Source organism: Gossypium arboreum, chromosome 7, assembly GCF_025698485.1.
Source record: "Gossypium arboreum isolate Shixiya-1 chromosome 7, ASM2569848v2, whole genome shotgun sequence".
In the NCBI taxonomy this organism is placed as follows: domain Eukaryota; kingdom Viridiplantae; phylum Streptophyta; class Magnoliopsida; order Malvales; family Malvaceae; genus Gossypium; species Gossypium arboreum.
The window spans coordinates 100,626,923-100,654,810 of record NC_069076.1 but is presented as its reverse complement, the minus strand read 5'-3'; the positions used below and the strand labels follow the sequence as shown (position 1 = coordinate 100,654,810).

Below are 27,888 nucleotides of genomic sequence, written 5' to 3'. Positions count from 1 at the left end.
ATTTAATAAGCCGTTGGCTACTGACTTGCATAGGATTGATCCTCCCTCTAGCTTCTTAAATGCTAGAAAAATACTTGTAAATATTTCAAAAAAGATTTTGGATTAACTAAAAAACCATTTTATACAAGCTAAATCATTTTGGAAACACCTTTATGAGTATTTATAACATTTGAAAATATTTCATAAGATATTTCATTTTAATCTTAAATATCAGTTATATCAAAAGCTTGATTAATCAAAACTCATTGTTATTTTCAATCAATTTGTTAAGCAAAACAAGAAGAAGAATCCTCATCTAATCATATCAATGTTTGAATAATTATGGATAATTCAGCATTACTCTCTATTTTCCACTATATGCTACTTTGATCATAAAGTGGGGAAAATCACATTCAAACTAATTGGCACATGAAAATCTTTGAAAGTTCTCCTAGAAATTTCCCCTTTATTTTTACTTCAATATTTTCCAGCTTTGGATGATAAAATTTAGTGGTTATGTCCATTTTCATCTAAAGTTTTGACAATGAAATTGCATTCTCTTGTCATCCAAGTCAAGTAATTTCATGCTTTTGTGTGTGATTCTATGAACCGCTAGTGCGTGTGTAAACGTTGCATGGGGTCACATTCTCCCATTAAAACTTGAATAATGCACTTGATTATCCTGTTTTATTATCTTCATTTTCTTTTGCTTTACACTGAAAATGATATGTAATAGTTCAATTTATGCAATTATTCGACCTTTGGTTCAGCCTTATCTTTCCTCTCTTCTTTTTTTCCCTCCCTTCGTCCCTTTCAATATATTGGCTTCCATTTCAGCAAAGTTGTGCTGATCCTTGAATAGAATATGTTTTGGGCAAAAACAAAAGGAGTGGAATTCTATGTATTTATTGCCAAATATCCATCGGTTGCTTATTAGATAAGAACGCAGCAATGTCAAATCTTGCAAAGATTTGCATTATTTTCATATGCTACAAGTTAATCAAAGTATGTTTTCTTTAAAAAGATAAGGGTTTTATTTTGATATGCAATTCATCTTTGTTTATAAGACAAGTTCTATCACTAAAACCTTATGCATGTCTTAAGTTTAGATGAAATAATAGTGGAGATTCCTTATGCATGTCTTAAGTTTAGATGAAATAATAGTGGAGATTCAGGTTCCCTAGCAGTCTAATTGAACACTTTGCTTAGAACTCTACATGGATGAGTTTCATTTGGTTTTGAGTTGGGTTGGATCCATTAGATTAGGTCAATTTTAGTTTAAAAATTTTCTAAGTTACTTGGTTCGGGTCAGTTTCGAGATTAAATATTTTAGATTTGAATTAATTTTAAGTTTAGGCTTTTCATATTCAATTCATTAGGGTTTTAAACTTAAGTTTTCAAGTAAAGTCATTATGAGTTTAAATCATTTCGAATTTTTTCCACCTAGAGTTTCAAGTATTTTGGATTTACTTATTCCAATGAAATATCCATGGACAAATCATGTTCTGTAGAAGTGTAATTAAACACTTTGCTTAGACGTTCAAATAGGGTGGATCATATTCGTTTTGGTTGGTTCATCTTGATGATGTAAATTTGGGTTTTAAAAATTTTCAATTTGAATTAATTTCGAGTTTGGATAAATTTAGGTTCAGATTTAGGTTTAAGATCAAGTGATTCAAGTTTGAGATTCAAGTTTTTTAAGTCAACTCATTATTAGTCCAAATTATTTCAGGTCTTAATCACTTTAGGTTCAAGTGGTTTTGAGTTATTTATTTTGGTCATTTAGAGATTAAGTCATTTTAACTCAGTTTGAACTAATTCAAATTTTTTATTTTTTATGACCAAATAAGATCGAATCTCAAATTATAGCCTATTATTAATTGAGTATTCATTTATTTAAAAAATAACTTGGATTTGAAATAGACTTAAATCTTGAAGGTGATATCAAAACTTTGTCTAACATTATTTAATATAAAGTATGGGTTTTAATAGATTGGTGTAATAGATAGTGAACATCGTTGTCCCATAACATTGAGTTAAAAAGTAAATAAACTGACCCACAAGCGAGTGAAGTGAGGGTCTTCAATTTGATCATCAAAATACTCTTATTCCATGGGATTGGAGATTGATACATTACATCAAACATTTGGTACCCATTAAAGTACTAATCCATCAATCTTCCAAGCATATAGCAACCTTGCCATCATTCAATTAATTTAATATATTCTGGAACATTTATTAATTTCATGACATGTGTCACATTTTGTAACACTCTTTATCCGTGTCCGTCATTGGGACGGGATACGAAGCATTACCAGACTTAAATATAACCAATCATATAAAATCAGGCCATAAAATTTCATCCAATTTAAAATTTCATAACAATTGGACACCTCTAGCATATAGAACTTTTGACTAAATTGAGTGCCCGAATGTCAAAATTTCCAAACGAAATTTTCACAAAATAATTCCATAGAACCATAAAAATATAATAAAAATAAATTTTTACAATGTCGGATTTGTGGTCCCAAAACCACTGTTCCGACTAGGCCCAAAACCGGACTGTTACACATTTTTAAAAATAAAATTATGGTAATTAAATTTTAAAATTTTCATCTTGAATTTAATTAAAATTTATATACTTATTTATAAAAAATGCAGTGCTTTTAATGAGATATCATTATTGATTGATTGTTAGTGTAAAATTTATAATTATATTATATTAAATACAAACTCTTTATTCTATCATTTGATTGAATTTTAATTTGATTAATATGGATATTATTGTCAATGTAGTAGGACGTGGATTCGAATGTATTGAATCGCATTATCCTTCTATTTATAAGTTGGAGATGAACTATGTGTAATTTTAAACATTGTGTCAAAACGAGTAGATACTATCAAAACCTATAAAGAAATTGTTTAAAAAAATTTATTTTATGATTTTTTTTTATTTTTTTTTTGCCTTTAGGTTTATAGTGGTTGCTGGGTGTTTTGCTTTGAAGTCACGCACAAGGGCAATGATATAATTAGCAAAATGATTCTGAGTGGGTAAACTATTAATTGTTGAGAATATGATTGAAGACTTAATGAAGGTGTTGGTGTAGGTGAGGCTAATTTTTATTGAAGTAACCAAAAATCAAACACAAGTTTAAATTCATATATAGGCCTACCAAGTTACAATGATGGTGGGATTGCTTTTGCATCAATTTATAACTTCTTGTTTTTCAATAATTCTCCTAAAATGCCACAATTAACATTGATTTTGTTTAACATCTAAGCTTTATGTTATACTTGAAATTATTTAACATTTTGGAAGTTTAGGGTTTACTCTTCACTTAAAAAAAAATTGTATATTCTTAAGCAGATAATACAAGTTTAAATTTTGGAGACGTCATTGTTAAAAAAATAACCCTAAACTTCAAATATAAATGGTAAAATGAAAATAGAGGATACCAAGAAAAAAAAAAGAATTAAGTTAAATCGGACCCTTAAATGGAGGATATGCTCTCCTATTACTTTTTTAAAGATATATTATAAGTCCTTATACTCTTTGCAATTTTAGAATTTATTCCCTATAATTTTACTAGGAATTTAGCCCCTCTACTTTTCATATGTTAAAATCAACTTTGACGGTTTGTTTATAATTAAATTTCCATAAAAAAAATATTTTACACACGAGAGAAAGAATTGCATACATCCTCACATGCTTGACCTAAGATTTAATTTATGCTGTCCCATCCTCATCCCCAATGAAGACTAGCACTGAAATATTGTCAAAGTAATATACATATGTATATATATCAGTGATAAAGGTCATAGTTGTGAAGCGAATTAATCAAATTGTGAACTAATCAAGGGCTTAAGGCAATTAGGACAAAGACTAAGTACAGAGATCCAAAACGCTGTAATGAAAAGACAAAGAAAAAGGAGAGGAGGGTTCCACAAGAGAATGATGGAAGAATTTGAACATACTCTCCACAAAAATAACATCATTGGCTGACCAAATTATAAAAAATAAAAAATAAAAATGGACCCACTATTTCTCTTTTTTTTCTGCAATGAAATTTAAACACAGTAGTTCTTGCTTACATAGATTTATAGGTCCTTAATCCTAACATTATATTATTTCTCATTTCCCCAAGTGGAGAACAAAATGATGAGGGTTTCAAGGTTGAGTGAACTTAGCATGTGACATACCCCTCTCTCCCTCTCTCTAACTCAATCCTTTCCATTAAGACTGTTATACAACTATTCAACCGTGTAGATGCTATGTATGTATGCATGCATGCATACATTCTGCAGATCATTTGTAGGTCAAATGGTAAGTAGTGTGGCAAATGGGCCACAAATTTTTGTTGTTTATCTTGAAAACACACAAAATTAACCAAGCTTTTAGGGGGGTGGGGGGATTCATTAGAAAGTTAATTAAAGAAGGTAATTGAGATCCCCAAAAATATTTTTTAATAATTACACATTTGAAAGCTTTAATGATAATAGTGGGCAGTGATTGTGGGATGTGTTTGAAGAGACCAAAGAGGATTTCAAAAGGAAGAGGGGCCCAATATATTATGATTAGATGCCATGTTCTCCCATTTGGTTTTTGTTTCAAAAGATGCTTTAATATGAAGATAATGTGAGGGACTTACAATGTAAACACCACTTCTTTTGACAACAATAACCTTATGATTTTGACCTTCTAAAGGAATAACAAAAAAGGTTAACTATTAACTAAAGAGATATTGGAATTTTGGGAAACTTAACCCTCCACTTACTACATTATTTTCAGTTCAACATATATATATATATATATATATATATATAAAGAAACAAAAGAAGTCATATGTGAGATTTCTAAATGTTCAAAATTTCAAATTTAGTTTTATATTTAAAAATTGTAGTTTAATCATCAACGCTATTAATAATTTTTGTCAAAATTTTCATCAATCATATATCATCTTATATGAATACAACCTGATTAACATGTCCAATTGACAAATTCTAATAGAAATACTAATGATGTTTATGATTGGACTAAAATTTTAAAATTAAAGAAGTAAAATAACTTAATTTTTAATTAAGTTCTCAATTATAATAATAGATTTCTAATTTTACCAAAATACAAGCTACACATTTTAACCATATAAATATAAATATATATATATATAATATTTTAGCCCTAATAGAAAATTATTCCAGTACATTTCTTTTTAACAATTTTAAAAAGTTGATTTAATATCTTAAATTTCAACATCTAAATTCTTTCATATTTTAAAATTAATTCTAACTTTTTTTATAAGAATAACTAATTTGATATTAAAACCCTACTAACATTCATATTCACAAATTATCTAAAAATTATATTTATAATTATAACACCACTTATTTTGAGAACAAGCATGCCTATGATTTAGACCTTCTAAAAGAATAACAAAAAAAAAGTTGTATAAGGTTAACATTAGCAAAAGAAATTGAAATTTTGGAAAACTTAACCCTTCAATTACTACATATTTCAGTCCAAAATATATATCTCTCTTCAAAAATCATATGCGATATATATATATATATATATATAATCAAAATTTAAGATTTAGTTTTATATTTAAAAAGCTAAAAAAATTGTTTTTCAATTTAAAAGTTTTAGTCTAATCATTAATACCATTGGAAATTTTTGTCAAAATCTGTCAACTTGATATGTTTATTTTTTATCAATCATATATTGTCTCATATGAATACAATCGGATCAACATGCCAAATTGGCAAATTTTGAAGGAAATACTAATGATGCTTGTAACACTTCTCACCTGATCCAAGTAAGAGATGCTATATTTAAACACTAAACTCACCACTTAAATATATTCTTGTTTCATTATAATTGAGGTAACTTATAGCACAAAACATTATTATTCATACATAATTCACATTTTTTGTTTACCAATAAACCTAAGTACATGTCAAACTAAAGTCTAAAAGACTTGAACTTAAAGCTTGAGGAGTGATGTGATCCGAACTGAAGCAACAATCCTCGATTCTTTTCGAAAGTTATCTATCACCTATGCGTTTAAAACAAATGCGTTAAACTACATGAATAACTTAATAAGTACTCAACTGAATTCAATTTTACCATATATATACATATACACAATTTAAATACGTTTTTTATAACGTTTATTCACATTGTTTCTTTCACTAATATACTTAAACTTTAAAAAAAATTCCAAAACATAGAATCATTTAAATTAACTTTATAACTTATAGTCTTAACTTCAACAAATATTATCACTAATTAACTTTTGCATTCACATATCAAAATCTTTCTCTCATTTCACAAATATAACATAAACACTTAATTTACATATATCTTTTAACACTTAATTCACATGTTCACTTTTATCTTTATTTTCACATATTATTCTTGTTAGAATTAAGTGACCCAAATTCTTATTTAAATAAAATACGATGGAAAATAAAATAAAAGTAAAATCCATATAGAACTAGACTTCTTTTATTTTATTTTAGAATAAGGTTTTAAACCTTATTAAACTCCATCTATTTTATATTGATTAGATAAGGTGTTTCAATCCTACTAGAATATGGCTTTGCAAGCCTATAAATAGACATAGTCTATTCCTCTTGTATTTGAGTAAAAATTTTTCGACATAGTGAATTTTCTTCTCCTCGCCGTGGTTTTTTTCCGAAAGGGTTTCACGTAAAATTTATGTGTTCTTTATTTTTATTTATTTTATTCTATTTTATTTTTCACAAATTGGTATCGAGCTTAGGGTTATTCATCTCGATCACGGTAATGGCGTCTTTGAAGTATGAAATTCATTGTTGGATCGCAACACCGATTTGCGTTGTGGCAAATTAAGATGCAAGCGTTCTTGCAGATGGATCTAGAGGATGCCCTGCTAGGATAGATAAGATGCCTTCGACATTAACAGATGAAGAGAAGAAGCGTAAGGATCGAAAGGCATTAACACAATTACATCGCATTTGTCCAACGAAATTTTGCGAGGATGTGATGAAAGAGAAAACGCCATTGCATTATGGAAGAGGCTAGAACAAATATGTATGTCGAAAACTCTAACAAGCAAGTTGCATATGAAGCAGCGTCTTTATGCTCATCGTTTGGAGGAAGGTGCGTCTGTACACGAACACTTAACAGTGTTTAAAGAAATTCTCTCAAACTTGGAGGCCATGGAGGTTCAGTATGATAAGGAAGATCTAGGGTTGATTCTACTTTGTTCGTTGCCCCCGTCTTATTCAACCTTTAGAGACACGATTTTATATAGCCGCGAGTCTCTCACAGTTGATGAGGTTTATGATTCTTTAACCTCGTATGATAAGATGAAGCATCTTGTGGTTAAACCCAACTCTCAGGGAGAGGGTCTCATTGTTCGTGGGAGACAAGACCGGAATGTTGATGATGATCGTGGTAGAACACAGGAACGGAATCCTCGTGGTAAATCTAAGGGTAGATCGAAATCTTCAAACAGAGGTAAAACTTGCAACTTCTGCAAGAAGAAAGGGCACATTAAATCTGAGTGCTATAAGCTACAAAATAAGATTAAAAGGGAGGCTGCGAATCAAAAGGGAAAACAAAAAAAAAAATTCCGGTGAAGCTGATGTTGTAGAAGACTACAGCGATGGTGAACTTCTAGTTGCTTCTGTCAATGATTCTAAAGTAAGCGAGGAGTGGATACTTGATTCAGTTGCACCTTCCACATGAGTCCCAATCGGGATTGGTTTACAACTTATGAAACGATGATCTGAAGGTGTTGTTTTGATGGGAAATAATGCTTCATGTAAAATCGCGGTGTTGGAACAATTAAAGTTAAGATGTTTGATGGAGTTGTCGAACACTTAGTGACGTGCGGCATGTTCCGAATTGAAAAGAAATTTAATTTCGTTGAGTACTCTTGATTCAAAAGTGCAGATACACGGTGAAAGTGGGGTTTTAAAGATTTCAAAGGGTCCCTTGTTGTGATGAAAGGGCAAAGAAAGATTGCCAAGTTATATGTTTTCTGAGGTTCTCTTATTCTTGGTGATGCGATTGTCGCTTCCTCTTCCTTGTCGGATGATGATATTACTAAACTTTGGCATATCGCCTAGGGCATATGAGTGAGAATGGCATGGCGTAATTAAGCAAAGAGGACTTCTTAATGGGCAAGGAATTTGCAAACTGAATTTCTGTGAGCACCTTGTGTTTTTGGGAAGCAAAAGAGTTCGATTCACTAGAGGAATCCATAACACGAAGGAAACGTTGGAGTATATCCATTACGATCTGTGGGGGCCGCCCGAGTGCCTTCGAGAGGTGGAGCTAATTATATGCTAACCTTTATTGATGATTTTTCCGAGAAAAGTTTGGGCGTTCTTCCGAAGCGAAAAGCGATGTGTTTTCCACATTTAAGTCTTGGAAAATTATGATTGAAAAAGCAGACGGAAAAGCAGATAAAATACCTCCGTCATGCACAATGGCTTAGAGTTCATTCGATGAGTTTAATAGATTGTGCAAGTCGGAGGGATCATGAGACACTTGATTCGTCATACTCCACAAAAAAGCGGCGTTGCGAGCGAATGAACGAACGATCATGGAGAAGGTTCGATGTATGTTGTCAAATGCCAACTTACCAAGTCATTTTGGGCGAAGCGACCTCTCTGCATGTTTTTGATCAACCGATCTCCATCCGTTGCCATTGAGAAAAAGACTCCACAAGAGGTATGGTCCGTAATCCCGCTAATTATTCGATTTAAAGATTTTTGGGTGTCCTGCGTATGCTCATGTTGATAATGGAAAATTGGAACCGAGATCCATTAAATGCGTTTTCTTGGTTATAAAGCTGGTGTAAAAGGCTATAAGTTATGGTGTCCTGAAAATAGAAAAGTTGTGATTAGCAGAGATGTTGTTTTTGATGAAACTGCTATGCTACCTAACTTATCTCTTAAAGACTCTTCCAATAAAGAAAACCAAAAGCGGTGGAGCATCGAGTTAATACGAATCAACTCCTCAAGCCAGTACAAAAATTGAGAATAGAGTTGCTTCTTCACCGCAATACTCTATCGCCAAAAACAGGACAAGAAGAGAAATTAAACCTCCAAAGAAGTATGCCGAGGTTGATCTAGTTGCTTATGCTTTAAATGTGGTGAAGATATAGATGCGAATCAAGAGCCATTTAATTATTCGAGGCGATTAGTGTGAAGACTCGAGAAAAGTAGATGTTTGCTATGCAAGAGGAGATGGAATCACTCCACAAAAAGCAGAACATGGGATCTTGTAAAACTTCCTAAAGGTAAAAAGGCATTCGTTGTAAATGGGTGTTTAAAAAGAAAGAAGGGACTCGGGAGTTGAAGAACCCGGATATAAAGCAAGGCTTGTTGCAAAGGGTTCTGATCAAATTCGAGTGGACTCCACAGATGTGTTCTCTCCGGTTGTTAAGCATAGTTCGATTCGAGCTTTGCTTGGTATTGTTGCCATGCATGATTTGGAGCTTGAGCGGTTAGATGTAAAAGCGCATTTTGCATGGAGAACTTGAGGAAGATATTTACATGCAACAACCGGAGGGTTTTATAGTCTCGAAAAAGAGGACTATGTTTGCTTCTTTGAAAAAGTCCCTTTACGGTTTGAAACAGATCACCAAGACAATGGTACAAGAGGTTTGATTCCTTTATGACTTCTCATGATTTCAAAAGAAGTAGTTTTGACAGTTGTGTCTACTTTAAGAAAAAACAGTGATGGTTCTTTTATGTATCTACTTCTTTATGTTGATGACATGTTGATAGCGACAAAAGATAAAAGAGAGATAAGAAAGGTTAAAGCCCAACTAAGTGAAGAATTTGAGATGAAAGATTTAGGACCAGCAAAGAAGATACTTGGTATGGAGATTCTCGAGATAGAAAAGCAAGTAAATTGTACCTAAGTCGGAAGGGGTACATTGAGAAAGTTCTTTGCGAGTTCAATATGCGAGTGCTAAGCGTTAGTACTCCTTTAGCGACCATTTCAGACTTTCATCGGCCTTATCTCCTCAATCGATAATGAGATTGAGTACATGTCACATGTTCCATACTCTAGTGCGAGAGGATCTCTCATGTATGCTATGGTTTGTTCACGTCCGATTTATCATATGCGATCGGTGCGATTAGCGCGATACATGGCGAATCTGGTAAAGAACAACGGAAAGCGATTCGATGGATTTTAAGATACTTACGAGGCACTACTAATGTTTGCTTACAGTTTGGAAGAACTAAAGATGGAGTTATAGGGTATGTTGATGCTGATTTTCTTTGGAGACCTTGATAGAAGAAGATCTCTCACGAGTTACGTCTTTACAATCGGAGGTTGTGCAATTAGTTGGAAAGCCACTTTGCAAACTACGATCGCTTTGTCTACCAACGTTTGAGTACATGGCGATTCTTGAGGCTTGTAAAGAAGCTATTTGGTTGAAGGGACTATTTAGTGAACTCAATGAAGACCTTCAAATCAGCACGATGATTTTGTGACAATCAGTGCCATCTTTCTTACAAAAGATCAAATGTTTCATGAGAGAACAAAACACATTGATATTCGGTATCATTTTGTTCGTGATATTATTGCTCGTGGTGATATTGTTGTGAGCAAAATTAGCACTCATGAAAATCCTGCAGATATGATGACTAAGTCACTTCCTATAACCAAGTTTGAGCATTGCTTAGACTTGGTTGGTGTTCATTGTTGAAGTTAAACCCTTAAGGGGTTTTTGGAAGAGGTGAAGAACTTGTTTATTGAAAGTTCGCGATGAAGAACTTGTTCATTGAAAATTTGTGTCAAGGTGGAGATTGTTAGAATTAAGTGACCCAAATTCTTATTTAAATAAAATACGATGGAAAATAAAATAAAAGTAAAATCCATATAGAACTAGACTTCTTTTATTTTATTTTAGAATAAGGTTTTAAACCTTATTAAACTCCATCTATTTTATATTGATTAGGATAAGGTGTTTCAATCCTACTAGAATATGGCTTTGCAAGCCTATAAATAGACATAGTCTACTCCTCTTGTATTTGAGTAAAAAATTTTCGACATAGTGAATTTTCTTCTCCTCTCGCTAGTGGTTTTTTTCCCGAAAGGGTTTCCACGTAAAATTTATGTGTTCTTTATTTTTATTTATTTTATTCTATTTTATTTTTCACAATTACACATATCACTTTTGCAGTCCTTAGTGAGTCTCAATCGAGTTTCAATAATTTTGTTACATTGCATAGCACTAGGCCAAAATAGAACTCTTGGCCTTTAATGGAACTCTGGTAACAGAATTCTAGAAAACATACAAAACTCCATTAAACACATTACCTATCCCATTTCTCCTCTCCTAATCCCCTCCAAACCTCCGCAACACCAGCCCGATTCCCATCCGAACCCCCAACCCCTCTCAACTTCAAAATCATTTCACCATCACATATCATATATCCTCTTAGATTATTAAGGCATCTATTCACATAACACTTTATTCGTTCATTTTAAATCACATAAACATATACATAATATTTTCATTTGACACATTCACATATTCACTTTCATGTAACGTACTTGACATATCACATATATCACTTTGTATCACATTACTTATTCACTTTGAATTTCATCACCACATGCGCTACTTCCTCATTTCATTCATTATTTCACATGAACACAAACATATCTCTTATTTACAATACTTTACACTTTAGATTTTAATTCAATTTCATATAGCACTTTACTCAAATATTCAAATTAAAACAAACCAACTTGAATTCAATTAAATACTTACCTCTCTTTTAGCAAAAACCTCACTTTCTTTGCTTTTGTTCTCTTCCTTTCTCATTCTCTTCGCAATCTTTCACTTTCCTTCCAACTTTCTTTACTTCTAATTTCTTACCTCTTGCCTCTAAGATGTTATACAAACTCTTCCAGACCTGTACTTCATCTTACCTCTTTGGTGGCTATGAAAATTTTCAAGGTTTTGAGGTGAAATACTGAAATTTTGTGACAAAAGACCAAATTGTATAAAAATTGAAGTTTCTCTCCCATTTTTTTTTCTTGAAAGTGGCGTGAACCACTTATATAAAAGATAAAGAAGTTTCTTCATTTCTTCATTAAAATATCTCAACTAATTTAATAATAAAATTTTATTGTTTAATATATAAAAATCTAACTTTAGTCATTTTAATCAAATAGTTAAGATTTCATCTTATTTTTCAATCACATCCAATGGATAATATTTTTCAAAAACCATGATCTTTTTTTTTCATAATTATCTTATTTAAAAATAATTATTTTGCCTTGACTTTCTCTACCATTATATTCTTGATTCGTGACATTTTCTTGGTATAATTGCACTCTTAATCCTTCCTTTTTTTCTTTCCCTTTTATTTTTGCTGCCCCTCGCTGCTATCTTTCAGCCTTTCAATTGTGTAGAAAGTTCTACACTTTTCCTTTTGATTTCGTTTTAGTCTACTTATTTCATCATCCAATAAAATTTGAACACTTTTCAACCTTAATTTCCATAAATTTTACAAACTTTCCGCGTCATCAGATATGGGATTTTAATCCCATCCTTTTTTCTCTAAATATCAATTAAATATAGAAATTTTACATTTAGATCCCTCCTTCATAAAAATGGGAAATCACACTTTAGTCCCTATACTTTTCCATTTTATTCAATTTAGTCATTATCTCAATTTCCAATTTCCACATATCAATATATCTCCGTGTCACATTCTTGAAAAAAATTCTAAAACTTTTGCCTTTTTTCTAAAAAGATAAATTTACACTTTTAATCCTTCAACTTTTAAAATTTGCAATTTAATCCTTACTAACTTTCATTATTCATACTTTTCTCCAAATATTTAACTCTCCTTTAAAATACTTGTTGTTTTTAGAAACCAAAATTTTAGGATAGTACAATGTTAATTATTGGAATAAAGTTTTAAAATTAAAAAAGTAAAATGATTAATTTTAGTTTCTCAATATAATTATTAAATCTAAAATTACCAAAATAAAAGAACTAATGGCATATTTTAACCATATAAATATATATAACATTTTAGCTTTAATAGCAAATTGTTCTAGTAAATTTCTTGTTAAAAATTTAGAAAAAAATTTGATTTAATATCTTAAATTTTCTAAATTTTCATACCATATTTAAAAAAAATTATCTTTTTTCTTAAGAATAAGTAACATGATTTTGACTCTTAAGACCATATTAAATTATAACACATTCACGATATGGATGAAAAAAAAAGTAAAAATTATATTTATAAAAATTATGTAAAAATCTAATAAGATTTTGATTTGAATGTAAAATTGAATCTTCAAGTATTTTGGTGTTATAGGTTCAAATCCCACCATTTATCGAATTTTTAAATTTATTAAAAATTTATTTTAGGTTTAGAATTTTGTTTTTTTTTATATAAAAGATAAAAAATATATTATTATAGGTGAAGTTGTTTGTTGCTTCATAGACTCATTTGACTAATTAGAGAATTTTCACTTTCTTTTTCCATTTTGAATAATTAAAGATATTAACAATAGAAAGTGTTAATACCAAATTAGAATAAGAACCAAATGATGATAATCAGTCAAATTGGGTGTTTGAGGTAGATTATTTTATTAACTAGATTTTAGCACCTATCTAGACAAAGGGCATCTCAATATTTGTCTCACCAAGTCCAAGATATGGCTATGGGACGATAATTGTCCTTTCTTTTTTGGAAGGGGGGGGGGATTCAACCAAGATTTACTCTTGAATTTTCATATTAATTTAGCTGATGTCATAGTAAATATTTTTGTTAAGGAACTATATATATATATTTGTACAAGGTTTATGTACATCTTATATTTATATTTAGTGAGTTTATTTAATTTCTTATCAATTTTATTGGTTAATGTCACGAATTATAATTTTCTTGTAAACTAAGAACACTTACCAGGCCAAAACCTCATGACTTCAAAATTCTGTGAGCTTGTAACTTTATAAACCCAAGACTTTGCAAACTGACACCATGGGGACAATACCATTGACTTGGACAAAATATTTTGTTCATATATATCCATTGTCCTGACATGATAGTCTATACTTACGAAAACAATATAACAATAGGTCAATTAGGTTTCAGGGAGTACGAAACTAATACGAGGATGACATGTGATGTCTAGGAGGATACCTAAAAGCTCCCCTTTTAAGGCTCACAAATATATAGAGGGCTCTCTCTTTTATCATACTCTCAGGTATCTCTCTTCCTACTCTCAAACTTCAATCTCTCAATAAAACTCAAATCCCGACCACCATTATATGAACTGTCACCTACCACCACTATCCCAGCTTTATACCAATAACATATAATAATGTACCTAATTTGTTTTAATTTAAGTAGTATTTGTGTGGATTAAGAACTAGTTCAGTTTGTACCTAGAGGTTGTAATCTCGAGGAGATAAATGTGAGAAATGTGTTCCTTGTAAGGGGTTTAATGAATTAAAGGTAGCTGAAAATTAGAAAAGAAAAAAGGGGTAATATCTCAGAGGCATGGTGAAAAATTAAACCATTCATGATAGTAAAATTTGATGAAGCATGGTTTTGTTTTAGAATATGGAATTATGAAACCAGACATAACTAGATCTTATTATTATGCTGATTTTGTTAGTCGAAATTGAATTGGATACAACTACTATAAAATCGTAGTGATGAGTGTTATTTTCTAACTTTCTTTCAAAACAAAACCATCTAATTACTACTTACAAAGTGCTAATGAGTTAAAAAGGGTGACATTGCATCACAGCTCAATGCGCGCACACACAGAGCAATAAAATAATAGAAATATTAAGAAAAGAGACAATCCTGTCGATTCATGCCACTGCCAGGCCCAGCCATGATATATTTACGTATTTTGTTGCTATAAAAGCAATAAAAATGGTAAAATCTAAAATCCCATTTCTAGTATTTAATAAAAAATACTCAAACAACACAACCCCAATACGACAATAGCATTGGACATTTTCAGTGAGCACATAAATCTCAATAGCCTCTAACATAGAAGATTTTCAAGATGTCCCACACACAATATAACTGTCTCAAAATTCTTATAAACCCTACAATAGTAATGAAGCCAAGATAGCAGGAACAAAATCACCAAGTACGGTCCAGGGGATCAACGGTAGCGGCGAAGGGAGAGTGTGTTGTTTCTCTTCCAGGTTGCCCTCCTTGAAGGTCGAGCCTTGTGGTGCAAGTGCCCCTTGCCACGAAGACCCCTGTATTTCTTGCCAGCAGAGGTCAGTCCTCGGAGTTCCCTGTGCTTGTGAACCGGATTGCAGATCCAGTTGATTCTTGGGTCATTGCGGATAGCGTTGTGGGCAGGATCGACTAAGATGACTTCAAAGTATTTGTAAGTTGAATCCTACAAAGAAAAAGAAAACAAATTGGAACATTAAGCGCCCACAAAGAGTTGAGCATCAAACTCCATTTTAAAATCGATACAATTGATTGGTGTGCATTGATTCCCACACAAAATAGATATAAAATCTATAAAGATGAAAGATATAACTTTGTTTAGTGCTATTCATTATGCTATGAGAATAAAATGTTGCCAATGGAATTTATCAGTCATTGTTCTTTAGATGAATAACTAATGTTAATAAATTGGGCTTGGCTTAAAACTCACCTCATTGATCCAATAAGAGTTCACGACCCTAAGACCACCAAGCTTCCGGCCAGCTCGTTCCTCTGCAACTGATCGTTTGCTACGTTGGAATTTCAGCTGGGTAACACCCTGGTTTGTGGGCTTTCCATATACAATACCCTTAGGAACTGGTCTCTTCCTCCCACCACGCCTTACACGGACACGATAGACGACATAACCCTGTTAAAAAGAAGATTAGCCACCAAATACAACATACACGCAGAGAAAGTATTAACAACACATTGAATATCCTTAATGCAAAAATGAAATCAAGTTACCACTGTAAATATGTAGGAGTTTAAAGAATATTAAAAGACTAACATGGCATCAAACAGTAATCAGGTAGAAACATTACCACCCCAGCTTTATCCAGAAGCAGAAATTCCCAGTTAAGTGCAAACAAATAAAACAAGGAAAAAATTGTCCTTGCATGCATAGAAGTTGAACTAGGCACTTAGTGAATCTATTTAACACTAAGAATAATTTAGAACTCCAGTCACCATGCACTTCTGGTTTTCAAATCTCAGGATAAAAAAACCTTTCCCTACCCGAAGCTTCAGTTTCCTTTGGAATTCTTTCTCTTGTGGCTTTTAATTCGATGAACATTTCAACTATGCAGTTTTGAAAACATAGGATAATCTTATAACTAGAATGTGTTACAACTACGACAACACGTATATAATAAATTAAAAAATACAATATAAAAAAATCAGACCTTATAAGGTTGCAGTAGCATAAAACAATATTTAAAGAAAAAATGATATATCAATTTACCTGCTTGGCTTTGTACCCCAATCGACGAGCCTTGTCGGGGCGAGTTGGGTGGTTAACTCGCACGATGGAAGGGTGCTGACGGTACTCCCAGCACCTCACCCTCTGCAAGAACCTCATCACATCGGATTGCTTCTTCCTCCATAGCTCTGACACGTACTTGTAAGCCCCTAATTTCACAAAAATCACAACAAAAATTAAAATCGCCACAAATCATAACCCAAAATACCAAAACAAACATCTAAATAATAAAAAAAAATCATTTTTCATAAACTAGTCTTTGAATCTAAAAACGAAAGCTGAGAACCTAATCAGTAAAAACCAAAGCTTTAGCAAGCTTCTAGATTCTAATTAAAGGACATTAAATCAAGCTGAGGAAAAAACTGATTAATTTACATAAACAAATAAACAAACCCCAGATTTCAAATTATCATATCAACATCAAACGAGAAAGCAAATGAGAAATTAAAACAGTTGTTAAAATAATGATTAATAGATGCGAAATGGTAAAGAAAAATAGCGTACCCATGGCAGATTGAACTCCTGCGGTGTCTGATTTGGGTTTAGAAGGAGCTGCTGCCCAATTTGAAATAATATTATATACTTAAGAAGTCGGAATCTCGCATTAGGGTTTTAGAAGGCATGACAAAGGCTATTTGAATTGACAAATTTACCCCCATTGCTTGATTCTGTTCAAGTTGGCTGTTGGATCGATCCTATCTTTCAGACCATGTTTAAAATGGGGCCGCGACCTGTTTATTTTATTAAGTTTGAAATTTTTTGGGCCAACCATGTTTTTCCCTTTTATCTCATCAAATATTTAAATTCGTATTTGTAAATAGTTTGATAACACTAAACTAGTAGGGACAAATTTTGTTGAATTTTCTTGTCTGAAATTTTCAAATTTTCTAAGTCAAAATATTTAGTGAAATATTGTTGAGTGTGAAAAGAGTAAGCTGATGGTTCACACTGTGGAGGTATGTTGAGAGTCATCATATCAAATTGCTGAAAGGGAAATGAGGGGAAAAAAAATAGAAGGAAGTACGTAATTCATGCCCATCATGGAAGTGCGCTGATAGCCGCTTGGCCAATCTGAAAGTTTGTGTGGTGGGATTGGTTGTAGCAGTGGAATTCTTGGAGATGTTCTCGTCGGGATTAATCATTTTGTCCATGCGCATTGTATCAAATTGTTGAGGGTGAAATGAGGAAGAAGAAAGATAACAATTCACATAGTGGAAGTGTGCTGAGATGGAGGTTGAACAATCTAAGTACATAACAAGAAGAAAAGGTTCAAGGGTTCTCTTCAGATGATTCATGTCATCCACACTCATTGCACCAAACTATTGTGGGTAAAAAAAAGAAGAGAAAAATGATAGTTCATATAGTGGTATGTTAAGAGCCGCTACACCAATTGTTAAACATAAAACGAAGGAAAATGACGGTTCACACAATAAAAGTGTGTTAAGAGCTGCTTGAAATGGAGGTTGAACAAGATAAGCACATAACAAAGAGAAAAGGTTCAAAAAGCAAGACTCCTTATAGCCAAAGAAGGATATTTAATAACGATGTTGATTGTCCTCTTATCCTGAGGCCTAGACACATGTGTATGCTGGCCTTGCATTGATTGGCTCCTTACGGGCATCATAACCTTCTTAACTAAACAGTGATGAGATTGACGGATTTAGTAATCCAGACTGTGATTAAATTAATATGGATCTAATGGAGTTTCATGTATGGTTCATGTGAGGAAGGGGCTCAACACTTTTCTTGGCGAGATAGATTAAAGGCATTTTATGTTTCGACCATGTAGGTATTGACGAAGATCAATCTTATTGAGAAGTCGTCTATAGACAAGGTTGTCTTAGACATGATTGGCAAGACCTACTTCAACGAGACATGTATAACATATATAATTTAATAAACTATTTTAAGATCTAAAATTTGTTAATTTACTAACATCGAATTCACATATACCATATTTGAGAGTTTAAATATTCAATTCAAAATATTAAATCAGATTGGATAACACAGGATATCTTCTTCTTCTTCTTCTTCTTCTCCTTCTTACAATTATTACATTCCTAAAGAAAACTAAAGTCCGGAGTGACAACAACCCGTTGACCAACCTCACCAATGACACAACACTGTTTGCTTGCGGTATTGAAGGCAGCAACATCCTGTGCGAACACACAAGCTTCACCAGGCGATACCTGCATTTAATTTCTTAACCTATAAGCTTCCATCAAAAAATATTTATTACTAAAATTCTTTACAATATGCATAATCACCAATAAATTAAACTTGGAAGCCACATCCATAGATCAAACTGTCACTGCAATCCATGGAGAAATGCACAAAAAGATGATACAGATTAGGAATGTTAGTAAACCTGTCAATAGGGCGGATCGGATTGGTTTAGAGTGAGGTCAATTTTGGATTTTAAATTTTCATATCGTTTCATGTTTGAGTTTGGGTCACTCTTGTATTCAAGCTATTTGGGCCTGCTAGTCGGGTCATTTCGGGTTTGTTCAATGGGTTTGACACTTGTGTCTGTGTCATTTCGGGTTACTTGTTGGAGCATTTTCATGTTTAGATCATTTTAAATTATGAGTAGTTCTGGGGTCATTTTGAGTTCAAATTATTTTGAGTTGTAGTAATTTCTGATTTCGGAAAATGCATATATAGGTTATGCTTCGGTAAGTATCAAGCAAGGTATATTTAAGACTTACATCAAATAGTGTTTCTCCTATCTTCAACTTGACTGCTCCGCTCTTGTAAACCAGCATTTTCCCCACATATCCCTCCGGCAGCTCTTCCAACCGGCATCCTTTCTTTAAAGCTCCAAACCTATCAGATGATACCGAGTGCTCAGCTTTCTCTTTCCCCTTCTTGCTAACTGGTTGCTTAATTCTAGGAAGATTTCCGGGGAACTGAAAGAAGAGCATCTTTTGTTTGTCACCTTCCTGCTGTCACCAATTATCATTATTTTAGATACTTCTCTCACAAATGTAGAATTTAAAGGGGTTGGAACATTATTATTAATATAATCACCAACCAGTAGCCCAAGATCTGATGCAGGATTAATAGTTGCCTCATCATATTCCTTTTTAGCAGTCTCTACAAATTCTGCTTCATCTAGAAGTTCTACAAGCAAGACACGAAAACATGCTCAATACATATTAGTTCAGACAAGCAAAAGCGTATGACTAGTACTTGCAAGCACAGGTTTCATTCAAATGAAAAGAGTAATATTATCTCAAATTGCCTCCAGGGAAGGTAAGAAGACACTTTTGAAGTTCATTTGACTCATTTTCGACGCAGAAAACCTACCAGGGTCACCCGAGTAAGGTCTCCTCAGAGGAAGGGTAGTAGGATAGTAAGTGCGGTTGTAATCCTGCAATGTCATGGAACCAAACAGTGCCAGTTCGTAAGAGACGAATGCAGGCAGGAGGTTGCTCTCATTCACGGACACATGAACAGAAGGCAAAATTTTACCCATGGTTCTCTGTATTCACTCTTGACTCTTGGGGCTGGTGCTTCAATAGCATCTGAAGAACATATATCAGTGCAATCTTCTTTGGAAGTCGAAGACGAATCATCTAGGATTCTACCAGCTCTTTTATTGCCATATGACCTCAATGAAGTGGATGATGGGGCTCCAGGACCAAATGCAATTTGCACTGAAGCTGCAGACCCAAAATTTGAAAATTACCAGCAGAAAATTCCGTGCAAACTCGAAATAGCTAATAGAATATAAAGGTGGAGCTCTTATAATCCATCACCATGTAAACTTATCTAAACCACAACAATAAGTCATGCATTTCAACCATACCTATACTGCATTCTTTTAAGTTAGTTTATCATGGATCTTCTCTAAATGCTTTCTTCTAACCTCACAATGGTTTTTTTTTTTTTTTTGCTCGTCTTTTACGAAAAGCTAGTTAGTATGCTACTGAATTTCATTATCTATCTTCACAAATTTCATGTCAACTTCGAGTCGGGAAAGAAGGATTAAACTCAGGGACCAGCTTTTTGCAGGACAAAGCTAGCCACCAATTAGGCTTTACCTTGACTACCTAGCAGAAAATACCTAGAGAAATTATAGAACACTTTATATGCATACAAGAAGATATCATATGAAGGGTATTCATTGCTATATAAGCCTGCTATCATCAACCTATTCTATGATTCCTGTACAAAAACTAGTACACAGAAATGAAAGGTAAGCTAATAAGGGATTACATTTCTTCTCAACTTTCGGCTTTTGTCGCGTTAGATTCTCCTGCAAAATGCAACAGCAAACATATGAGTTTTTGGCCAAAGAATGTAAACAACTTGGATGCAAATGGCACAAAAACTTATCTTACTCATAGAATAAAAGCCATTCAATTCATGTATTAACTTTTTGTTGTGAAAATGAACAAAGGGTATTTGTTCAACCTAGGGATATTATATGCTGCTCGCCACCGTTTGACAATGCAGGCACAAACATAAATGAAACAGATGTTTTTGCAATTTCAAAATTCAGAAAAATTCCGGGCATCACTAAACCTTCTATGGTCCACATGTATACTACGTTACTTTTAGTATATTTTGAAAAAGAAAATTTGTTTTCACACAAATGCTAATCAAATTTTGATGCCAAAAAATATATAATTAATTTATTTTATTTAGCAAAAATAATGTGTAAAAACTATCATAAATGATATTACAAATACAAGTAATACACATCTGAAGTCAAAATCAATCAATTACTAAAAAAATTGATAACAGAAATATGTCCGAACTTAAATTAGAACAAAATCCAAATAAATCCTACACATAATTTATACAAAATAAGACTCAAGTTTGTCACGATGTGAACCTTACTATTAAGCTAATGCCACATCCAGTATTATTATTATTTTGAAAAAAAATCATAAATTCTGCAATATATATTGAATAAACAAGTATGCATCAATTGTACAAACACCCCCTACTAGTAGTGGTAGTGACTAACAAATAATAATACAATAAAAACAAGGTAAACAGATTATTTATACAGCCAAATAAATTCAACTCCCTAGCATGGAAAATATTACGGCCAAAATGAACTAAGGACCTGAATTTAAAGTGAACAGAAAATCAAGATACAATATTAGCAAAAAAAAAAGAAGCAAAATTACGTACGTTGAAACGTCCAAGAAGATATTGCGCCTGAGCAGCTTCTTCATCTTCATCACTCGTTTCACTGCATTTTGACCGATGAATAAAATTTACGCGTTTTTTGAAATATGAATACAGAATTAGAGAGACCAAAAAAGAAAACTGAGAAAAGAAAAAGGGGGGAAATAGGAATTATACGATTTGGCAACAGCAAGTTTGGGCTTTCTTGAAGATTGAGGAGCTTTAGGAGCGAATCGGACCTGGAAAAAGAACAGCAAGGTTAAACCACGACAAACTTAACTAGATCAAACCGTTACATCTCGAGATCTCGATAATCGACGGAATAAAAAAATCGTGGAAGAAAACTGAGAAAATTATTATGATGTTTTTTTACCTTTCGCCGGCCAGAAGAAGGCCCGTCAACATCCATGGCGGTTTCAGAGTTTCCGGTAGAAAGAAGACGAAGCAGGGAAGACAAAAAAATTTATCAAAAACGTGAAAAGGAAAGTTTCGAACCCCAGACCTCGACGAAGAAATAATGACTTTACCACTAGGATCTAACAAACTTTATGTCACCTCTGTACTTTTATTTTATCTATTCTAATTTTTGTACATTAATTGTATATTAATTTATTTACGGGTGAGCATTCGATCAAGTCCAAAAACTTGGAGTTAGTCAAGTTGACAAATCCTATTCTAGCAACCAAACTTAAATTGAAATTTTTTCAAATTGAATCGAGTCAAAAAAAATTCAAGTCAAGTTAATGAATCTTATTATTTATGCTCAATGTTGCTTTTACATAAACTGATTATTTAACTAGTAGACGAAGTATAGAGTTTTGTCTTTTCTTATTCAGATTTTCAGATGACTCAAATTGTATAATTCAGATTTTAGTTAAACCGAAAGAATTAATTTTTTATTCGAGTTGATCCGAATAACTCGATTAACTCAAACTATTTAATTTCAAATTTAATTTTTTTAAGAATGTTAAAAAGGATATTATTAGAGTAATACTAAATATTAGTGATTTTTATGGTACTATAATGAACAACAAAATGAATAGGATCAAGACCTACATTAAAAAGTGCATTAGTGGTGAATATGAGATAAAAGGTTTTCTCATAGCACATTTTCGGAATCTTTTATCTAAGCAACACGTGATTGATCATGTTATATCCAGAAAAATTAATGAGAAATTGAAGCAAGAAATCTTAGGAGAGGAAATCAAAGCCATAATTTTCAATCTTAATGTAGTGCAATCCCTAGGATTGGGTGGCTTTTCCAATCTTTTTTACCATACTTTCTAGGATAAAATCAAGGAAGATGTCATTTTCATGGTAAAAGATTTCTTCAAACACAGATGAACTTCCTACCAATACTGTCTTGATACCAAATAGTGCTACAGCATTAATATTTGTATAGGTTAAATAGTAATTGTATAAGTCACTAATGGGTAATATTAAGAATAACACCATAGGTAAGCTAGTTATAAAGAGGTAGTCATTCATGAAATAGAAATGTCTTCTTCTTAACTCTTTATTTCTCTCTTTTTGGTAAGTGTTAAAAGTAACATATTTTATCCTCGTTCTTAATGTGTTTTTGGATGACTATTCAATGTAAATGGTGAATTTTATGCTCTTAATCCTTTAAATTCATGTTTTTATACTTAAGAGAGCATTTGAGAGTAAAAGGAGTAAAAATTGAAAATCAGAGCGAGTTACAGGAGCCACATGGTTTGGACCATTCCACACGACTGTGTTGGTTTCACGAATTGCACTCCGAACACTGGAAAAATGCAATTTTTAGGTTTTTTAGCCATTCTAAGACCTATATATGTCAAAAATAAGAAGATATGAGTGAGTCTGTAACACCCTTCACCCATATTCAACGCTGGAACAAGGTTTGAGGCATTACCAGACATATAACACAAATAATTCTACATTTCGAGTCATAAGTTTCCATTCGAATTAAAATAATTCACGCTCAATTATAATGTCCTTAACATGAGCTTATAAGGCCCAAAAACATACACCGGAAGTAATTCGGGACTAAACTGAGAACTTTAGAAACTTTTAGAAAATTTAGTAAAATTCTCCACTATACAGGGTCCACATGCCCGTGTGGATTTGGAACACGCCTGTGTGGGCAGGCCGTGTGATTTCACACGCCCGTGTCCCAACCTCGTGTAACTCTCTGACTTGCAACCCGTGAACAAATAAAAATCACACGGGCAAGTTACACGCCCGTGTGCTAGGCCGTGTGGAAAATTTGATTTTCATAAATTAAGTGCAGTTTTCACACAGCCAAGGCACATGCCCGTGTTTGAGGCCGTTTCATCCACACGGCTGAGACACACGCCCATGTCTCTGCTCATGTGCTAAATTCTGAGCATCCTGTTTCTCATTTTTAAGGTACAAGGTGTAATACCCTGAAAATTTTTACAGTAAGATATTATCCTTGATATAGTAAAATAAGGAAATAAAGTGACAAAAATGGAAATTTTGAGTTATGTCAATATTGAGAAGTATATTATGATATATTAATTCAAGAAAGGACTAAATTGTAAAAGTGAGAAAAGTTTTGTTGCACAAGAGTAAATATTCATAATGTGAGGGGTTAAAGTGTAGAGATGAAAAAGTTGAAGGACCAATAGTGTAAATAATTTAAGAGTGGAATGATCTAGAAACTAAGGAAAATGGATGAATTAGGACCAAATTGAATAGATGAAGAACTATGAGGGACTAAATTGCAATTTTCCCAAACTAATGATGACTCAAGGATGGAATTTTAAAAGATAATAAAGGGCAAAATGGTCAATTGGAAGAGAGAGAAATCTAGAAAGTAATAATCATGCTAGAGATATTTTGATATTTTATAATTATTTAATTAGATAAATATTATTTTATTAATACTTTAATAAGATATTTTATTATTATTTTATTAGTATATAAAGAAAGAAAGATGAGAAATTCTCATCCATATTTTCCCATGCACTAATGTGAGAGAAAGAGAGGAAGAAAGAAAGTTTTGCTTTCTTTACAATTTGGTCCTTTTACCAAAAATTTACCATTTTCACCCAAAAATCAAATGAATTTCCATAGCTACCAAGAGACAAAAATGTTAAGGAGAGCATGGGGAGTTAGAATATCAAGTTGGATTCAAGAAATAGAAGTTGGAGGAGAGAGAAAATCAAGTTAAAGATTAGTATCAATAGAACAAGGTAAGTATATCAAGGTTTCAATATGTTTTTAAGTTTGTTATTATTGACAAAGCATGGAAATAATGTTATAGTAGAGTTTTCTTACATAAGGTCCTATGTTTTTGATATGTTAGTGAAGAGAAAATAAGAGAAAGTGATGAGAAATGGTGTAGAAAAAGAAAATAAGGGTGTTATAACATGGTAATTAATAGCTTGCACAAAAACAGTTTGGACAGCAGCAGTAGACTAACTTTGAAAAATCACCATAAATTGTAAAAATCGAATTAGAAGATGAAAAAAATATGGAATCAAATATTATTGAGTATAGTTTCTCATAGAAGAAATATTGTAAGCAATGGATTTTTAAATTTTGAGATATAATGAATTTCGTGAGATAAGGTCAAAATGAATTCGGGTTCCCCTATTCTGACTTTGAAAAATCATAAAAAATTGAAGAAAAATAATTAGGGGCTTAAATTTATATTTATAAAATCCTGAATGAGTATATTTTTAATATAAACAAACAAGAACATAATTTTAATCCTTTATGAGGAGATAATTAATTTTGGTGAAGAAGGGTCGAACTGTCAAACAAAGAGAATGGGGTAACTTTAAAGAATAAACTGTACTTATTGGCTAAACCAAAAATTCTAAAATTTTATGGTAAGAATATATATGAGTCTAGATTTAGGTAAAATTATCAGATATTAATTTTGAGTTCTATAGATCAAGATATAAATAATTTAGTGACTATGATGCGATAGACGACTTGAATATTCATAAAAGTAAATAATAAAAATTATGGATAATGTTACTTACAAGTGTGTTATCTACATTAAGGATGTGGAATGGAGAGGAGGAGGAGGAAAATATGTATGAATATTCATCTAGCATGGCTAATTTGCATATTTTAGGCTCAGGGACTAAATTGAATAAAAGTAAAACTTTATGGGCAATTTTGTAAACATGTCAGAAATGACCAAATTGCATGAATTGGATTATTTTATTATTTAAATTACAAAATTGAATGAAATTATTAATTTAGTTCAAGATCGGGGGAAAAATGTTTTAGGGATTAAATTGAAAAGTGTTGAAATTATGAAAAATTCGATATTTTATAGAATTCATGGATTGTTATCAATATATATGAGAATAATAGCTGGAAATAAGGATTAAATTGCAAGAATTTTATTTTCCTGACCCTAAGGATGAAATCGTCATTAATTAAAAGTTTAGGGGCAAATGGTAATTTTGTCTAGAGCATTAATTAAATGCATTAAATATGAAATGAATGAAAATGATTATCAAAATTTATTTATAAAGATCCGGACGACTCAAATATGAGACTTGATCGTGGAAAAGAAAAGATATCAGATTAATGAAATTATAAACACAAACAAGCAATGAGGTAAGTTCGTGTAACTTGAATTATATTCTTAAATGCTTGAGATTGTATGTTATTTATGTGAATATGATTTGAATGTTCATTGTATGAAAATTTATGAAGCATTGATAAATTTGATAAAAGGAGAAGAAATCCCGGTTGAATGAAAGGAAAATTCGATGGATCTCGAAAAGGAATTGACGGTAAAAGGATCTAGCCGGACGGGTGATCCTATCCTAATATAGCCCTCCCGAAGAATATGTGTAAAACGGATTTAGCCGGACGGGTAATCCTAATTAGGGTCTGAATTTAGCTCGGATGATAATTCAGATCCAAGCTCATTAGAGTAATTGTCGCGAGGATTTAGCTTTGGACTAGTAATCCCGACAATACTCTATGAGTTTATATTACTGAGGATTTAGCTTTGGACTGGTAATCCATTGTAAAGATGAGGTTCATGAGTGTGCTCTCGATATGAAATGTGTAAGACCATGGTTGAAAGATACCATGGCAACCTGTGTGTAAGACCATGGTTGAAAGATACCATGGCAACCTGATATGAAATGTGTAAGACCATGGTTGAAAGATACCATGGCAACCTAATATGAGATGTGTAAGACCATGGTTGAAAGATACCATGGCAACGTGACATGAAAAGAATAAGACCATGGTTGAAAGATACCATGGCAACATGACAGAAAATGAGTAAGACTATAGTTGAAAGACACTATGGCATCACGTCAAAGATAAATAAGACCGTGGATGGGAGACGCTATAACATCTGTTGAACAATTGATATTCAGGTAAAATGTATCAGATGACGAATGGTTATATGAAATGGTTGTGTGAAATGTTTACAAGAACTGGTCATATGGAAATATATGTACAAAAGCGTTGTATGAAATAATTATGAAAATGGATAAACAAAATAAGTATAAGTACATGGAATATAATTTATGTTAAGTTTGATATAAGCTATTACCAGAATAAATATACATAAAATATATGGAAATGATTGAGCATAAAATATTGATATAATGAAATGAACGATATATGCTTGTGAAGAAACGGTAAGAGCATGATATGTTTCATGACATGTACATATATGATTATCTTTGATATGTTGATACAAGGAAATTATGTAATTGAGACTATTATTAAACTCAAGTGCGACATGTCGAGAAAATAGATATATCAATGTTGAATTTATATGAGATATGTGCAAGTATATAACAATGTTGCTGTTTGATGCTTATACAAGTGTCAAACTGTTGATTGAATGGTAATATATTTATTTTATATGATGCATTGAATTGGTAAGAATTTTAATTTTTTTTAAGTGATCTGCAAATGGTAGTAATGCTCCGAAACCTTGTTCTGGCAGCGGATACGGGTTAGGGGTGTTACACAAGGGACACACAGCCAAAACACATGCCCATAGGACAGGCCGTGTGTTAGACACATGCCTATGTGTCAACCTGTGTGGACGAAAATAGGCCATTTTAAGGCCACTTTTCTCACCCTTACACAACCAACCTGTACTAAACACATTCATACAATAATATATCTCAACCAAACAACCAATTCAAGCCAAAATCAAGTTTTATATCTATCATAAGCAATCATAAAATTCAATTTGCATAAATTCACTATTTTAACTTTATTCATTAATTATTATAAACTACTAGTTCTTATATACATAAAACATATACTTATGT

General features: G+C 32.3%; 2 protein-coding genes across 3 annotated transcripts; both read right to left on the bottom strand.

The window, feature by feature from the left end:
* Positions 1-14,905: 14,905 nt before the first annotated feature.
* On the bottom strand, positions 14,906-17,114 carry LOC108480024 (60S ribosomal protein L15-1-like). The gene is made up of 4 exons (XM_017782938.2): positions 16,967-17,114; positions 16,445-16,611; positions 15,653-15,850; positions 14,906-15,388 (listed from the first exon to the last, which is right to left on the bottom strand). Exons 1-4 carry the CDS (start codon positions 16,968-16,970, stop codon positions 15,143-15,145), a joined length of 615 nt encoding a protein of 204 aa, XP_017638427.1. The 5' UTR covers positions 16,971-17,114; the 3' UTR covers positions 14,906-15,142.
* Positions 17,115-18,366: 1,252 nt separating this feature from the next.
* On the bottom strand, positions 18,367-22,145 carry LOC108481984 (uncharacterized). 2 transcript variants are annotated; one of them, XM_017785091.2, is made up of 9 exons: positions 21,981-22,145; positions 21,785-21,846; positions 21,611-21,671; positions 20,684-20,723; positions 19,937-20,127; positions 19,772-19,835; positions 19,497-19,585; positions 19,171-19,407; positions 18,367-18,651 (listed from the first exon to the last, which is right to left on the bottom strand). In XM_017785091.2, the coding sequence occupies exons 1-9, from the start codon at positions 22,014-22,016 to the stop codon at positions 18,523-18,525; spliced, it is 909 nt and encodes a 302-aa protein (XP_017640580.1). In that variant the 5' UTR covers positions 22,017-22,145; the 3' UTR covers positions 18,367-18,522. The 2 variants fall into 2 exon arrangements, with proteins under 2 accessions (XP_017640580.1, XP_017640588.1); XM_017785099.2 differs by having other exon boundaries at positions 19,171-19,404.
* Between the last annotated feature and the right edge of the window lie 5,743 nt (positions 22,146-27,888).

Excerpts from the sequence above, each read along its gene's own strand:
- LOC108480024 (XM_017782938.2), bottom strand. Across the intron at positions 15,851-16,444 it reads TGGGGTACAAAGCCAAGCAG|GGTTATGTCGTCTATCGTGT; the intron begins GTAAATTGATAT and ends TCTTTTTAACAG. Across the intron at positions 15,389-15,652 it reads ACTCTTATTGGATCAATGAG|GATTCAACTTACAAATACTT; the intron begins GTGAGTTTTAAG and ends TTTTCTTTGTAG.
- LOC108481984 (XM_017785091.2), bottom strand. The coding sequence starts at position 22,016 with ATGGATGTTGACGGGCCTTCTTCTGGCCGGCGAAAG. Across the intron at positions 19,836-19,936 it reads GTGAATACAGAGAACCATGG|GATTACAACCGCACTTACTA; the intron begins GTAAAATTTTGC and ends ATGACATTGCAG. Across the intron at positions 18,652-19,170 it reads TAGGAGAAACACTATTTGAT|GTATCGCCTGGTGAAGCTTG; the intron begins GTAAGTCTTAAA and ends AATTAAATGCAG.